The sequence below is a fragment of the Nerophis lumbriciformis genome, linkage group LG26, assembly GCF_033978685.3.
Source record: "Nerophis lumbriciformis linkage group LG26, RoL_Nlum_v2.1, whole genome shotgun sequence".
In the NCBI taxonomy this organism is placed as follows: Eukaryota; Metazoa; Chordata; class Actinopteri; order Syngnathiformes; family Syngnathidae; genus Nerophis; species Nerophis lumbriciformis.
In genome coordinates, this window is record NC_084573.2 from 18,447,501 (window position 1) to 18,464,854 (window position 17,354).

Below are 17,354 nucleotides of genomic sequence, written 5' to 3' on the forward strand. Positions count from 1 at the left end.
ATTTTTATTTAAAATCGCTGAATTTTCACATTTGCCGTTCAAATACTGAGAAGAGACGGTGCGGTGATCAGCAGCCAGTTGAGGCACGTCACTCATTTGTGCCTCACCATGGATTGCGGACTCGGCTAACTGCTGGCCTGCTGTGCAGTGAGACTGTATTACTATATGAATTAAGTTATACATTTCCATAGTTTAATTAGCTGAGGTATATAATGTACAGTGTATTTTGTCAACAACTGTATGTGTGTAAAGTATTTCTTGTACTGAGCGATCATAAAACGGCTGCAAAAGACGCACTGGCTGAGGCTCGCCTCCTGCACCCCCGCCGTAGAATGCACGGCAACCCCTGACGGGAGTGTTATATCAACTAAAGCCCACACTTAAACTTTCCACGTGCAAGATTGAATCTATTTAAAAAAGTTATTTCATAAGAAGCCAAAAAGTGCAAAAACAATAATGTTCGTGTTGGAGGAGTTGTGAATGACTGCAGGGCCACAACATTAGGTACACCTGCAGACTGCAGGTGTACCTAATTCACAACTCCTCCAACACGAACATTATTGTTTTTGCACTTTTTAGCTTCTTATTAAATAACTTTTGTAACCTATTTTTATGGGCTTTCCTCTTTGTGATGTTAAGTTCCTGTTATGCGCTGTTATACAGTATATGCCTTGAGCTCTTATTTTGAAGGCGCTAAGAGCGGAAGTGATGACACGTTGGAGTTGAGCGGAAGTTTTTGAAAGAATGTAAATAAAGTGGTCCTCGTGTAAACTGGAGCCTCCGTGTTTGTTATTTTGTAGTTTCATACAGTATAGGCGACATTTATAAACCCTTGGTTACACTTTTTTAAATAGATTCAATCTTGCAAGTGGAAAGTTTAAGTGAGGGCTTTAGTTGATATAACACTCTCGTCAGGGGGTGCATTAATCCAGCACAACAGCGGCTCATGGACTTATTTTATAAGTAAAGGTAAGACCATAATAACAATTTTTTTTAATTAAATGTGCTTTTTGTGTGCTACAGTTTGTATGTGTAAAGTTAAAGGTAAGTTAAAGTACCAATGATTGTCACACACACACTAGGTGTAATGAAATTTGTCCTCTGCATTTGACCCATCCCCTTGATCACCCCCTGGGAGGTGAGGGGAGCAGTGGGCAGCAGCGGCGCCGCGCCCGGGAATAATTTTTGGTGATTTAATAACCCCCAATTCCAACCCTTGATGCTGAGTGCCAAGCAGGGAAGAATGCTGGTATGAGCTTTTAAACATAACCCGTTAAGTGCTGCCAATCAAATGGTGAAATAAGATACTCTTTAGGGTTCATATGTTTGTAAATCTGACTGTGATGAAGTCAGTGCCTCACCAGCCATGAACCTCACCGCACGTCACTGAAACACACCTGTATGTATGTATGTGTATATATATATACACACATATATGTATATATACACACACAGTATATATATACAGTGTATATATATATATATATATATATATATATATATATATATATATATATATATATATATATATATATGTATGTATGTGTGTATATATATATACACACATATATGTATATATACACACACAGTATATATATACAGTGTATATATATATATATATATATATATATATATATATATATATATACACACCAGTGACGTGCGGTCATGGAAAGAAAAAAAAATGTAAAAAGAAAGAAAAAAAATTAAATTGTTATATGTATCCAGTGATTATACTATAAAGTTACTTGCCAACCTTGAGACCTCCGATTTCGGGAGGTGGGGGATGGGGGGCGGGGGGCATGGTCGGGGGTGGGGCGGGGGCGTGGTTAAGATATATATATATATAAGAAATACTTGACGTTCAGTGAATTCTAGCTATATATATATATATATATATATTTTAATATATAATAAATAAAAGAAATACTTGAATTTCAGTGTTCATTTATTTACACATATACACACACATAACACTCCTCTACTCATTGTTGAGTTAAGGGTTGAATTGTCCATCCTTGTTCTATTCTCTGTCACTATTTCAGAACACACACATTATACAAATATACATTATAAAATCAATAAGAAAATGGGAGCTCTAATTTGGGAGTCTGAATTAGGATCAGAAGTTCCTATATAAACATTGCGTACTCACGTCGCCATTTTGTATTGATTACTGCAGCTGTGCACTGGATTCATTCACAAATACAAACTACAACTCACAAACACTTTAGAGTTAGGCTCCACCATCAGAATGTGTACTTAAACTTATTAAGATCACATGGATATTATTCAGTGAGTTGATTCACCAAAACTAACCTGTTATACAGGAGGAAAAAGCACACAGGACGTTTCAATTGTTCACAGACTGATCGCTCTCATCAGAATGACAAGACACTTCCAGTCTGCAGGTGATAGCATTCAATTGGGAAGAAACGCCCTACTGCCCCCTACTGACCAATGTGAATACTGATAAATGTGTAATGACAGCTCCAAAAACGAATTCAAACCACAAAATAAAAGAAATAATTCAACACAAAAATGTGACACATTATGGGTGGGTCACATATGCATGTACAGTAGATGGCAGTATTGTCCTGTTTAAAAGTGTCACAACATTGCTGTTTATGGCAGACAAACTGCTTTACGGTAGACGAAAACTTGACTGCTGTTGTTGTGTGTTGTTACCGCGCTTGGAGGACGTTAATGAAACTGCCTAACAATAAACCCACATAAGAAACCAAGAACTCGCCCTCGGTCATTCTACAGTTATAATGTGATTGGGCAGGCATGCTGTTTATATTGTGGGAAAGCAGACGTGAGAACAGGCTGTCAACACGTCACTCAGGTCCGCATGGAGCTGGGGGGGGGCGTGGCCTACAGCTCCGCCTGAATTTCGGGAGATTTTCGGAAGAAAATTTGTCCCGGGAGGTTTTCGGGAGAGACGCTGAATTTCGGGAGTCTCCCGGAAAATCCGGGAGGGTTGGCAAGTATGCTCAGTTGTGCCTCACCATGGATTGCGGACTCGGCTAACTGCTGGCCTGCTGTGCAGTGAGACCGTATTGCTATATGAACTATATTATACATTTCCATAGTTTAGTTAGCTGAGGTATATAATGTACAGTGTATTTTGTCAACAACTGTATGTGTGTAACATATTTCTTGTGCTGAGCGATCATAAAACGGCTGCAAAAGACGCACTGGCAGAGGCTCGCAGTAATCCCGCCTCCTGCACCCCCGCCGTAGATTGCACCCCCTGACGGGAGTGTTATATCAACTAAAGCCCACACTTAAACTTTCCACGTGCAAGATTGAATCTATTTAAAAAAGTTATTTCATAAGAAGCCAAAAAGTGCAAAAACAATAATGTTCGTGTTGGAGGAGTTGTGCACCCCCGCCGTAGAATGCACCCCCTGACGGGAGTGTTTTATCAACTAAAGCCCTCACTTCAACTTTCCACGTGCAAGATTGAATCTATTTAAAAAAGTGTAACCGAGGGTTTATAAATGTCGCCTATACTGTATGAAACTACAAAATAACAAACACGGAGGCTCCAGTTTACACGAGGACCACTTTATTTACCTTCTTTCAAAAACCTCCGCTCCATTCCGTGTCATCACTTCCGCTCTTAGCGCCTTCAAAATAAGAGCTCAAGGCATATACTGTATAACAGCACACAACAGGAACTTAACATCACGAAGAGGAAAGCCCATAAAAATAGGTTACAAAAGTTATTTAATAAGAAGCCAAGAAGTGCAAAAACAATAATGTTCGTGTTGGAGGAGTTGTGAATTAGGTACACCTGCAGTCTACAGGTGTACCTAATGTTGTGGCCCTGCAGTCATTCACAACTCCTCCAACACGAACATTGTTTTTGCACTTTTTGGCTTCTTATGAAATAACTTTTTTAAATAGATTCAATCTTGCACGTGGAAAGTTTAAGTGTGGGCTTTAGTTGATATAACACTCCCGTCAGGGGGTGCAAATTCTATGGCGGGGGTGCAGGAGGCGGATTACTGCGAGCCTCAGCCAGTGCGTCTTTTGCAGCCGTTTTATGATCGCTCAGCACAAGAAATACGTTACACACATACAGTTGTTGACAAAATACACTGTACATTATATACCTCAGCTAACTAAACTATGGAAATGTATAATATAGTTCATATAGCAATACGGTCTCACTGCACAGCAGGCCAGCAGTTAGCCGAGTCATTGCGCAATCCATGTTGAGGCACGCAGTGACGTGCCTCAACTGGCTGCCGTCTCTTCTCTGTATTTGAACGGCAAATAATCTAAAACTGGTGAAGTTAAATGGAAAATAACTTTATAGTATAATCACTGGATACATTTAACAATTTAATAAAAATTGTTTTCTTTTTACATTTTTTTTCTTTCCATGATGGCAGGTGAGGCCCCGCCTCACCTGCCTCTAGTGACTGCACATATATATATATATATATATATATATATATATATATATATATATATGTATATATAAGGACGTACAGTAAAATATAAAAATACAGCAAAAAGCCGTAATGTAATGAGTAAAGGCTGAAATGTTAATACTAATGATGAATAAAAACACAGAAGATTTGTCTTCAGATACGTGATTTAGCATTTTTCTTAAATTATTTCATTAAAAAATTAAATGACATCACGCTACCGCCATTATTGAAATATGTTCGTATTCTATAATGATACAAATAATACTAAAATAATAATAATTTTTATTCATATGCAAATGATTTATTGTATCGGTGAAATATTATAAAATAAATTGTATTGTACAAATGGTTTCCAAAAAGAGGTTGCTTAAGAAAGTGTTCTGATATTGTTGTCTGTATAGCAAATTTTTTTGAATGGTTGTGACCTAAAAATATGGATGGGAATCTTACAACTAATGACTCGATTCTTGGAGCCATGATTCTATGCAAAATTGATTCTTGACTCAAACTGTTCTCGCAAAATATTTATTTAGCATACAGTTATAATAAAACCTTTTTGTGTAACCCTGCTGTAAAAAAGCTGCCATAAAAACTTGTAATAATCAATCATTTGAAGAGGACATACATACATATATATATATATATATATATATATATATATATATATATATATATATATATATATGAATCATTAGCCCTTAAGCAGCATCGTTATACAATATGATGTATAAATGTCAGTATAAAAGCAAGTTATAGAAGTATTTATGCCCAAAATGAAAGTATTGAAATAAGAGAAGGCACACAGCTGCGAACAACGCTGCCCCCTTGTGGCTATACGTGAATTACACAAATGAACGACAACGCAACCTCTAGGATGAAAATAGATTCTAAGAATATTTACACTTCCACTGTTTGCTTGAGGATCCACACCTCGTTTCTGCGGTTGATGAGTTTAAAGGGGCTGTCGTAACCCGCCACGTAGTACGGCTTGTCCACAAACTCAACGCCGTCCCTCTTCAGGCTCTCCACCAGCTTCAGCAGCTCCTCCTGCTTCAGGTTCTCATTGGAGAACCCCCCGTAGGTTCTGCTCCAAAAATGCACAATGGAGGCGCTTATAAGTAGGGAGCTCCCAGCAGGGATTTATACAGATCATCCATGAACGAGATCGTCCGATACCACTACCGATCATGTATTAACTCGACATTGTTCAATGTATTTATCAAGAGTGCTATTGACACTTTAACAATATCAACACAATACTTAAACTAATTCCGTATTATCTTTCAGTACATACAATAGTTTGCGCAAAACAAAGTCAATAATACGAAATAAAGTAAAAAACTACTATCGACTACTCTTTTAACTCCTTTTTACCTCGAAGTCCTCCTGTGTTTAGGGACATATTTTCTGAACAAAAGCAAAACTGATTTTGAGAAAATAAAATATCGATCTACTCACTTTAGTATCGATCATATACTGATACTACCCTTGATGTCGACACCTCCAATTTATGGATCGATCCGCCCCCTTACCTTTCATGGCTGCAACAATGCTGACACAACAACAGTTGTTTTAATATCTTCTCTCTAGACTTTTATTTTGTTAACTTCCTGCTAATAGCTGCTTATTTTCTGCTGTAATGCCGTTCCATCTACACTTCATAAATATGACTTATTTCTTGGAGTTTAAAGGCTACCTTAGTGGTTAGCATAGCTACTAGCATGCTGCTTCTGGCTTGCTCTCGGTGTGTCACATGTTAGTCTAGTCCTCCAGTGATAATTCTACATGATAGCAATACTTAGGATACAAAAAAATTCAGTTTTTTTTTTACACAATGGAGGTGATTATTATTAGCTGCTAGCTTGTCAGATGGGGAACTAACAATAAACAATGGTGATTACATACATACTTTTTTTTTTTAAATGAAAATTGTCCGATAAAGATCGGCGGTGGCGGCTCAATTGGCACATTTTTGTTATTGTTGTTGTTGTTGTTCCTCACCTGACGTACGCTGTGAACTCCTTCCTGTGCTCCACAAACACATCCGGGTCGCTCGGTTCCGGAGGGTTGTCCTGGTGCTTCGCTGGGATGAAGAAGGACACGGTGAAGTGGGACTCACACGTGGGGCCGGTGCCGGGGTCAATGCGGCCTGTCACAGGGGCCGTCATCTCCACCTGGACCTCTGACACAGGAAACGCACCATGGAGCCTCAAATAAACCATGAATTATTTAAAAGAAGCATCTGGATGTTAGTGAACACATACTGTTGACATTGTTGCCTTGTATGTACTTGAACAGCCTGCGGAAGCCGGTCCCCAAGGCTTCATCCAGATTTGTCCCAGTCAGGGTGGTGCTGACCCACTTGGTGGGCGCGTAGGTGCGGATCTCATAGTCAGTATCCTGCGGCACACAATACAAAGTTACACTTGTGTTCATTCAATTTCACAATACGAGTTACAATTTTCGCAGACTTCCTCTAAAACAAATATTGTAACTACAATATTACATTTTGCAACTGTAGCTAATGATGCAATCATGAGTATTTCAGAATCAGAAATACTTTAATAATCCCCGAAGCCTCAAATCCAATGTTTTAATGCAATTAACACGCACATTACCCCTTTTTAGATGCATCTAAATGCCTAAAAACGGTTAAATGTGTCTTTGCTACATTTTACAAATCCCAAACTGTGTTGTTACTTATTTTCAGGGTCTGCGGGATAATCTAGTCCAGATTTGAGAAGTCCAGGTAATATGGTTTTTGATCTGCACCTGCTCTAAAATGGTTGCATATAAAGTAATCCCGGGCGCGGCCACCGCTGCTGCCCACTGCTCCCCTCACCTCCCAGGGGGTGATCAAGGGTGATGGGTCAAATGCAGAGAATAATTTCGCCACACCTAGTGTGTGTGTGACAATCATTGGTACTTTAACTTTAACTTTAACTTTAAAGGTTTCGCAATCCAATCCAATCCACTTTATTTGTATAGCACATTTAAACAACATTACCCAAGTGCTGCACAACAATATTAAAAACAATATTCAAATATTATGCTTAGCTGCACCAATGACTGAATAAAAACAAAAACAAAAAAATATAAAACCAATATAAATATAAATATGATTGACAACGATTTTAAAGGGTAAAACCAATTAAAACAATAAATAGAAATCAAAATTTAGAAACACAGGACCACACAACTCACGTAGTGTTAAAAGCCAGAGAGTAAAAGTAGGTCTTAAGACGAGACTTAAAACACTAAAAAGCTCTGGAGTGTTCCAGAGTTCAGGGCCGACCACAGAGGCCCAGTCTCCCCTGGTTTTAAGTCTCGTCTTGGGCACCACGAGCTGGAGCTGGCTCTCGGACCTCAGAGCGCGCGCAGGAGTGTAAATTTGGATGAGGTCCGAGATATAATGAGGTGCCAGTTCATACAAAGCTTTAAAAGCAAACAGCATCATTTTAAAAACAATTCTAAAATGAACAGGGAGCCAGTGCAAAGTCTCAAGAATTGGGGTTATATGCTAGCGCTTCCTGGCCTCTGTTAAAGGTCGTGCTGCCGCGTTCTGGACTAATTGCAACCGAGAGAGAGCTTTTTGGCCAATGCCAGCATAATGTGCATTGCAGTAGTCCAGGCCACTTGAAATAAAAGCATGCACGACTTGTTACAAAACGTTAAAAGATAAAAACGGCTTTGCCTTTTCTAAAAGACAAAGATGATAAAAACACAATTTTAAAACGTCATTTGTCAAGTTTAAAATCACTGTCTATAGTGACGCCAAGGCTGGTGACTTTGGGACGCACATCATTTTGCAATGGTCCCAAGTCAGTGAGGGCCGGAAAAAAACTAAAATTCAGTTTTTCCCTCATTCATTATTAAAAAATTCTGGGCTAACCAAGCCTTGACGTCGCATAGACTGTTGAGAAGAGGTTTCAAGGGGCCGTGGCCTTTTGAAATATAAATTTGGCAATTTTACATAAAAGTGCTAAGACACTCCGTGCCTCTTAAAAATCTCTCCAAGAGGGAGGAGATACAGCGCAAACAGGATGGAGCCTAGAATAGATCCCTGGGGGACACCACAGTAAAGCGGAGCAGAAGAAGAGGTGGCAGAGAAGTACCTCTGATCCACTCTGTCCCCCTGACACCCACACAGTCTCCCAGGCGGTCTAAAAGAATTGTGTGGTCGACTGTGTCAAAGGCAGCTGTGCGATCTGAAAGCAGTAAAATGGTAGCACTGCCAGAATCAGACTTTAAAAGCAAGTCATTAAAAACCTTTAAAAGTGCAGATTCAGTACTGTGCAAAGCTTTGTATCCAGACTGAAATGGATCTAAAGTGCTATTTACATCTAAAAAAGGCTGCAGTTGGGCCAAAACACATTTCTCCAAGATTTTTGACACAAAAGGTCATTTAGAAATGACAAACTTGTAGGATCAACACCTGTTTTGTTTTTTTATCAAAGGCTCAACAACAGCACCTTTACAAAAAAGGGCACACTGCCAGAAATCAAGCTGCTGTTGATGATGTCCCTAACAGACAAGCCAATAGAGTCCCAGACTTCTTTAAAAAAAAAAAAGCGAGGGGGGACTGGGTCTGGGACAGGACGAGGGTTTTAGTTTGTCAACTATTCCTGTCAACTATTCCTGTAAGCTCAGACATGGACACGGGCTCAAACTGACAAGCACGGAGTGGCCACATTGAAACTCAATGGAGAAGGAGATAGATTTGCCCGAATAAAAGCAACCTTGTCGTTAAAAAAGGAGATAAATCTTTCACAAGTTTCACTTGTCATCATCTCCAGTGAAGTGGCTGGATTCGGATTAAGAGCAGAACTAGTAGATTTAAAAAAGAACACATGGCTTGCTGACACTATTTGAAATATTAAGTCTGATAGATATTTTGTTTTCTCAACTTTAAAAAGTTAAAGTTAAAGTACCAATGATTGTCACACACACACTAGGTGTGGCGAAATTATTCTCTGCATTTGACCCATCACCCTTGATCACCCCCTGGGAGGTGAGGGGAGCAGTGGGCAGCAGCGGTGGTCGCGCCCGGGAATCATTTTTGGTGATTTAACCCCCAATTCCAACCCTTGATGCTGAGTGTCAAGCAGGGAGGTAATGGGTCCCATTTTTATAGTCTTTGGTATGACTCGGCCGGGATTTGAACTCACGACCTACCGATCTCAGGGCAGACACTCTAACCACTAGGCCACTGAGTAGGTGGCCTAGTAGTAGTTAACCACACTTTGATAATTCCGACAGCTCTCTTTTAGAATTTGATAAGAGACCTCCAAGTGATCCCCTTTCCACTCACACCGAGCTGTCATGGAGCCAAGGCTCCTGTTTTGACTTTGGACGTTTCGCTCTGAGGGGCGCTAGACTGTCCAAAATCTCAGAACAAGTGGAAACAATAATAAAAATAATATTAATTGTTCATTTTTTTTATTTTTTCAGCGTTTTTGGTTCGGGACCCTTTGGGACTATGTGACAAGGGGTGGCACTTCCGTGACTTCAGCGGTGCTTTTTTGTGAACTTCTGGATCTGCCTCCCGGTAGCCTTTTGGGCCATGGAGACCAGCTGCTGGGTCTCTGCCACACCAGAGTCCGTTTGGAGAGACTGGAGGAGATGCGGATGAAGAGACAGGGCTGCGGAGCTGGGGCTGAGACGGACAAGCTTCACAGTGTCTTGGCTGAATGAGTAGGTATCGGACACCTCGGTCTCCTTGGCCTCAGTCTGGACCTCCTCTCCAGGGGCCCAGGCTTAGAATTAATTTTTTTTCTCACCCCCCCGGCCCCCAGCGTTTACCTGTTTCTCACTTTTTTTGTAAGGAGCGCTGGAAGTTGGCAGACCTGTCAGCGATCCTGTTCTGTCTCCCTGTAATGTTTGTCTGATCTTGAATGAGATTGTGCTGAAAATCTTAATTTCCCCTCAGGAATTAATAAAGTATTTCTGATTCTGATTCTGATTCTGAAATAAAGGAGCACATCAATTGTTCAGTGTCTGCAGAGTGTGATATACTCTGCATGGACACAGTGAACAAAGGGGTTTTACATCGGGGTCCTAACTTAAATTGAACATGACAGGACCGTGATCGGAAAACCCAGCATCACCAACAACGACATTGTCAACATTAAAACCACAAGATAGTACAAGGTCTAAAGTGTGTCCATGCACATGTGTTGGGCCAAATTAAAACCTTCGATCAAGTCTAAAAACTCTCCGGCCCTGGGTTTAGAAGGACAACAAACGTGTATATTAAAATCTGCGACGATTAAAAATCTTGTCGTAACGCACCAGACTAAAAAGCAATGAACTACGAAAAGTCCTTGATAAAGAGTTTGTTGTGCGTTGGTGGTCTGTAGAGTACAGCACAAAATACTGGATCAGTCTGTCGCAGCTGGAAACGGCTCAGTTCAAAGGAGGGAAAAGACCACTCGACGATCACCTTGTGATTCATCACAAGATGATCGTCGAGTGTGTTCCCTCCAGGTACTCCGGCTTCCTTCCACCTCCAAAGACATGCACCTGGGGATAGGTTGATTGACAACACTAATTGGTCCCTAATGTGTGAATGTGAGTGTGAATGTTGTCTGTCTATCTGTGTTGGCCCTGCGATGAGGTGGCGACTTGTCCAGGGTGTACCCCCTCGACCACTGTCACCAGTGGTCTTTTCCCTTTTTAATGTACACGTTTGTTGTCCTTCTAAACCCAGGGCCAGAAAGTTTTTGAACTTGATCGAAGGTTTTAATTTGGCCCAACAAATGTGCATGGACACACTCTAGACCAGGGGTCTCAAACTCAATTTACCTGGGGGCCATTGGATGCAGAAACTGGGTGAGGCTGGGCCGCAAGAAAATATTTCTTAAAAAAATCTAACATGCACTTTTTAATGAATTCACCTTCTTTGAATGGCTATCCCGCCCTAGCAACATACTTGCCAACCCTCCCGATTTTTCCGGGAGACTCCCGAATTTCAGTGCCCCTCCCGAAAATCTACCGGGGCAACCATTCTCCCGAATTTGTCCCGATTTTCACCCGGACAACAATATTAAGGGCGTGCCGTGATAGCACTGCCTTTAACGTCCTCTACAACCTGTCGTCGCGTCCGCTTTTTCACCATACAAACAGCGTGCCGGCCCAGTCACATGTTGTATGAAGCTTCTGCAGACACACGTAAGTGACTGCAAGACATACTTGATCAACAGCCATACAGGTCACACTGAGGGTGGCCGTATAAACAACTTTATCACTGTTACAAATATGCTGTTAACCCACACCAAACAAGAATGACAAACACATTTCGGGGGAACATCCGCACCGTAACACAACATAAACACAACAGAACAAATACGCAGAACAACTTGCAGCCCTAACTCTTTCGGGCTACAATATACACCCCCGCTACCACCAAACCCCGCCCCCCCCAACCCAGCCCACCTCAACCGACGCACGGAGGGGGGGGTTGATGTGTGGGGGGGCAGGGTTTGGTGGTAGCCCGGAAGAGTTAGGTCTGCATGGGATTCTGGGTATTTGTTCTGTTGTGTTTATGTTGTGTTAGGGTGCGGATGTTCTCCCGAAATGTGTTTGTCATTCTTGTTTGGCGTGGGTTCACAGTGTGGCGCATATTTGTAACAGTGTTAAACTTGTTTATACGGCCACCCTCAGTTTGACCTGTATGGCTGTTGACCAAGTATGTCTTGCAGTCACTTACGTGTGTGTACAGAAGCCAAATACAACATCTGTGGCTGGCACGCTGTTTGTACAGGTTGTAGAGGGTGCTAAAGGCAGTGCCATCACGGCACGCCCTTAATATTATTGTTTGGGTGAAAATCGGCAGACATTCAAGAGAATGGTTGCCCTAAAATTCGGGAGTCTCCCGGAAAAATCGGGAGGGTTGGCAAGTATGACGCGGTCAAGCGCCATACATATAAAATTTGCGGGCCGCACTAACATTACATTTTCATATTAAGGTGCGGGCCGCAAAATAACGTCTCGCGGGCCGCAATTGGCCCGCGGGCCGTGTGTGACCCCTGCTCTAGACCTTGTACTGTCTTGAGGTTTTAATGTTGACAATGTCGTTGTTGGTGATGCTGGGTTTTACCGATCACAGTCCTGTCTTGTTCAATTTAAGTTTGGACCCCAAATGGACACTTTCCTTTAAAACAATAGCTAAACGACCGCTTGTTCTCGCCGTGTTAATGAAAGTACAGTCAGGACGCAATAGCTCTGAGAAAGCAGCAGACTCACCACAGCACATCCGAAGAGCGTGATGAGGGAAAAAGTCCCGGAGAATGAAAATCTTGTTCATCACGGATCTCACATTCACGAGTGCACACCTCGTAGAAGTTGTTACCATTAATTGATTAACGTGGACCCCGACTTAAACAAGTTGAAAAACTTATTCAGGGGTTACCATTTAGAATTGATTAACGTGGACCCTGACTTAAACAAGTTGAAAAACGTATTCGGGTGTTACCATTTAGTGGTCAATTGTACGGAATGTGTACTGTACGGTGAAATCTACTAATAAAAGTTTCAATCAATCAATGTTTTAGCCACGTGCGGTGCCCAGCTCAGCGGCCGAAAATTAGCCAGGGACCAACCAAAACCCCTGACCGGTCGAAGCGCGCGCCGTGACAGATAGCGACCAAAACCATCGCTGTACTCCTGGGGAAGTGCAGAGGACCACACCGCGTCAGGAAAAAGTGGCAACCAGGTTTTCACCTTTACCAGTCCACCGGATCGCAATTAACGATTGCATTTGTTATAAAGAATATTTACACATTTGCATGTACATTTTTGTTCTTGTCGGTATTTTGCACTAGTCACAATATTATGGTGTTGCAAGTAAAAAAAAATATCCGTCTGGTATTGACACCAGATCCGTATCGCCCAACATTCGCCGTATCGCCCAACATTCGCATCGGGGATAAGAGCAGCGTCACTTGCGACGTCGCAGCGTCACTTGCTACGTCACAGCGTCACTTGCGGCGTCACTTGCGACGTCACAGCGTCACTTGCGACGTCACAGCGTTAGCTGAAGATTAAATACCTCGTTTACGTCCGTCTCCTTGGGGGTTGTGAATGCCGGGTATTGTAGTCCGCTGGAGAAAAGAGCTTGTCCAATAGCTTTAAACATGACTGCGGCAAATGTTCAAATCACTGGTGGAACAATTGAAAAGAAAACCGGTGAAATATTCATGAAGGATAGTTCAAATACGCGAATGGAATAAGTTGTAAGTGCGTATCCTTGCTAAACTTGTCTGAAAACAGTCAACTTTCGGAGCCTCCTGGTTTGGTTTTGTAACATCGCTTCTGGTCACATGATCTCAGGTAGAGCTCCAATTGGCTAAAGCGCACCAATCTGTCGTGACCCTTACGTCACTTCCTGTCACGTGAATCCCTTCAATGTGTACATTCGTCGAACCAATTCAGCGTTGCCAGACGTATCATCGTATTTGAACGATGATTTCAACCGCTACACGATCAATACTTAAAACATTCCAAAATATACGACGTCGTGACCCCGTCAACAGATTGCTATTAATAAACACAAACAGGCTATATTGTGACGTTCCTTTTCAACCAGGTAAGGGCGCTGTTCCTCAAAAAAAAGCTACAATGTAATTTCTCACCAGGCAACACAGATGAAAATATTTAAAAAACATAAATCCTTCACAAAATACACTTTAATGTGCCTGCTAGAACATTGTCGGTGGCTATCTGTCGGGAAGAGGTTGTTTTTCTTGTTACTATTTACACGACCTTTATTAAAATGAACAATTACATTTTTTAGAAGCACACTGTTCAAGTAACATAAAGGCAAAGAAAGGACAAAGTCGAGGAAGAAACTAGCAACTTTGGTGACATGGGTGTCATTATCCATCCATCCATTTTCTACCGCTTGTCCCACCATTCTAAACAGGAAAAAGCTGCTACACTTATGATTTATATGCATGTGCCCATAATTATTTCAGGTGTTGTAAAATGCAGATTGTTGCCTTAGTTGTCGTCAAGCATTATTGAACTACTAGTAGAAGCAGCATCGCAAAGAGAAAAGTACTGATGGGAAACAACTAAAAAGAGACAATGGCAGCCCAAAAGTCCTCCAGTTCTTCACCTTACAAAGAGACTAACTGTCACAGCAATTCATAGCAAACAGCTGCTGAAATCTAATTACTACCTTGTCATGTTTCTCTTCCAGGAAGCCACAAGGTCTTGAAAAAGTAATAGACTGGTAGGGGGGAAGGCGTGGGTGTCCTCTCAGAATGGTGTGAAAAAGTAATATACAGAAAAGCTCCGCCATCTTTCATTTATGGCTGACGATTCTGGTGGATAAAGGACAGAACGTCGTCTTTGGACAGCTTCTCTGGGTCCATCCGTGTCTGAGAATCGTGCACTATGACGCCTTCCTCCCACGCCCAGAAGAGACGCTTGGAGTGGCAGACACTGAGGAGGACGGAGACAAAATATAACCTTGTCGCCACAATCATCTCAAGTGTTTCATTTGTATGGAACATACTGGAAGGGAGAAGCGGCTTTGGCAGGTATTTCAAAGTGGGACGTGTTTTCTTTCTTATTAAAGAAGTACTCTTTCTTGTTGCTTTTGCTGTACGCCACCATCCACGGATCTGAAAGATGGTGGCATAAAGACGGCTGAGTACACGTATGTTGACGCACACAGCGATGAGACGTACCTTTGACGGTTTTGATGATGTAAAGGCCAGTGGGGAGGAAGTGTCGGTCGTCTCGGCCGGTGTAAGAAAGACGCGGAGCTCCGCCTGAACTCTTTGTTACTTTCATTTCCAGTCTGATTAAGAATGACGCAGGTTGTAAGACCTCCACCAGGGCTTAGAAAGACTTATTTTTGGTGCCATGCATTCATCTTACCTGACAAAGATCTTCTCCATTTCCTCCAGTCCGTACACCTCCTTCACTCTGTTTGGACACACAATACATTTAAGAAATATATCATCAATTGGTAGACTACCACCACGCATCCCACCTATAAGGAGAGGCTTACACATTCTGCCCTCCACATACTCCCACACTAAACCCAAATGTCACCGCCCCATACACACACACTTTGTATGTTTACATGCACTAAAAAACAAACTATCACATGAATTTGGTTGCAACTAGCTTTTTAAAACACGTAAAAACGTAATCAGGTTTTTGACTTTAAAAAATGGGATTAAAACATCTAGACAAGAACATATCGGTTTATATTATTATATTGTTTTTTTTTAAGTGCCAACAAATTCAGTATAAAGTGGCCGGAATACCAACTTAGATAAATAAACAATAATAAATACAATTTCTAACTAGAATCTAGAGTCCTTGAACACACTACAGTTACGTGCAAAAGTGAAACGTGTATAGTACATAACTTTATCCTTTGCTGCCACAAATAGATGTATTGTTGGGTTTTTTTAACCTTCTTTCGCCTCATCCTTGTTCCAAAATGCTGGTGCTTTGATGAAGTTATGATGTCTGTGTTGAGTGAAGTGCTCCATGCTAGGTTTGCTGCTATTCAGGCGGAACGAACCATTTTGCATTTTTTATAGGTAGTCTTAGACATTCTCAATTTTATTCAATAATAATGTTATATTTATTTACAGTGCATTCTTTAAGTGTTCACAGCGCTTCATTTTTTTCCATATTTTGTTATGCTACAGCCTTATTCTAAAATGGAATATATAATTTTTTTCCTCAAAATTATACACACAATACCCCATAATGACATGTAAACAGGTATTCACAGCCTTTATTCAAAACTTTGTTGATGCACCTGTGGCGGAATAGGCAAGGAGGAATGGGCTAAACTGCCCAAAGGTAGGTGTGCCAAGCTTGTGGCATCATATTAAAAAAGACTTGAGGCTGGAATTGCTGCCAAAATTGCATCCACAAAGTATTGAGCAAAATACTTATGTATATCAGATTTTTGTAGCTATTTTTTTCATAATACATTTACAACCAAAGAAACTACATTTCCCATTGTCATTTTGGGGTATTGTCTGTAGAATATTGATAACACAAATTAATGTATTCCATTGTGGAATATGGCTGCAACATAACAAAATGTGGAAAAAGTGAAGCGCTGTGAATACTTTCCGGATGCACTGTATCTTAACATTTATGACGTCATTTTTTTTTTTAGAACTTACCTTTCTTAAAGGTAAATATTTAAACTTTACAAAAGCCCAATAAAACATCCCCACTTTCCCCACCACTGACTATAAGTTATTTGTATTTAAATGTTATTCATTATTACTATGATGCCCCCAAAAATATTACCTAACTCACACAGTTCTTTCATTTTTACCCACATTTCTCCCATCTTTTACCAAGGCTCAGCTGTCATATGTGCAAAACCTACCTGATGGGGTTCATGTCGGGTCTGCTAGGTTTCGCCACTGCCTTCACAAACTTCTCAGCCATCTGAATTCTAGTTGGAAAGAGCAACAATGTGAAACAATTCCACGCGGCCCAGAATTAATTTTTCATTACCAACATATTTAAGTGTTTTTACAAAGTGGTCAGCCTGCAGAAAAAAGATAATAAAGTTGAGATTTAATGAGAATAAAGTCGTAATACTACGAGAACAATGATGTATTTTGACTGAAGTAGTACTTTTTAGAGAATAAAGTAGTAACATTTCAAGAAAAAAAACATCAAATGATGAGAATATTGTCATAATATGACAAGCATACACTTTGGACTTGTTTTGGATGAGGACTGTCGATCTTGTCAAACTGGACTTAAATTAATTGTCACGAACAATGCGGCTTGCCACAGAAAATTTAGACTACAACTAGTGTTGTACGGTATACCAGTATTAGTATAGCACCACGGTAATAATGAATCATATTCGGTACTATACCGCCTCTAAAAAGTAGCTCACAGCGT

At 40.9% G+C, this 17,354-nt stretch overlaps 3 protein-coding genes across 4 annotated transcripts in view; 1 reads left to right on the forward strand and 2 right to left on the reverse strand.

Annotated features, from left to right (window-relative positions):
- The window catches only part of LOC133623855 (macoilin-1), a 41,950-nt gene extending 31,621 nt beyond the window's left edge, over nt 1–10,329 (forward strand). The window contains exon 12 of the transcript XR_009817943.1: nt 9,900–10,329. The gene's annotated coding sequence lies outside the window, so the exon portion shown is untranslated. The remainder of the gene's footprint in view (nt 1–9,899) is intronic.
- hebp2 (heme binding protein 2) lies at nt 4,617–13,764 on the reverse strand. The gene is made up of 4 exons (XM_061987304.2): nt 13,498–13,764; nt 6,713–6,848; nt 6,450–6,630; nt 4,617–5,532 (listed from the first exon to the last, which is right to left on the reverse strand). The coding sequence occupies exons 1-4, from the start codon at nt 13,582–13,584 to the stop codon at nt 5,346–5,348; spliced, it is 591 nt and encodes a 196-aa protein (XP_061843288.1). The 5' UTR covers nt 13,585–13,764; the 3' UTR covers nt 4,617–5,345.
- A 352-nt stretch (nt 13,765–14,116) lies between these two features.
- The window catches only part of cmtr1 (cap methyltransferase 1), a 30,275-nt gene continuing 27,037 nt past the window's right edge, over nt 14,117–17,354 (reverse strand). For both annotated transcript variants that reach the window (XM_061987301.1, XM_072916263.1), the window contains exons 20-24: nt 16,825–16,893; nt 15,336–15,383; nt 15,143–15,255; nt 14,968–15,076; nt 14,117–14,894 (exon numbers count right to left, since the gene is read on the reverse strand). In XM_061987301.1, coding sequence (XP_061843285.1) covers nt 14,759–14,894; nt 14,968–15,076; nt 15,143–15,255; nt 15,336–15,383; nt 16,825–16,893 — 475 coding nt within the window. In that variant the 3' untranslated portion in view covers nt 14,117–14,758. The remainder of the gene's footprint in view (nt 14,895–14,967; nt 15,077–15,142; nt 15,256–15,335; nt 15,384–16,824; nt 16,894–17,354) is intronic.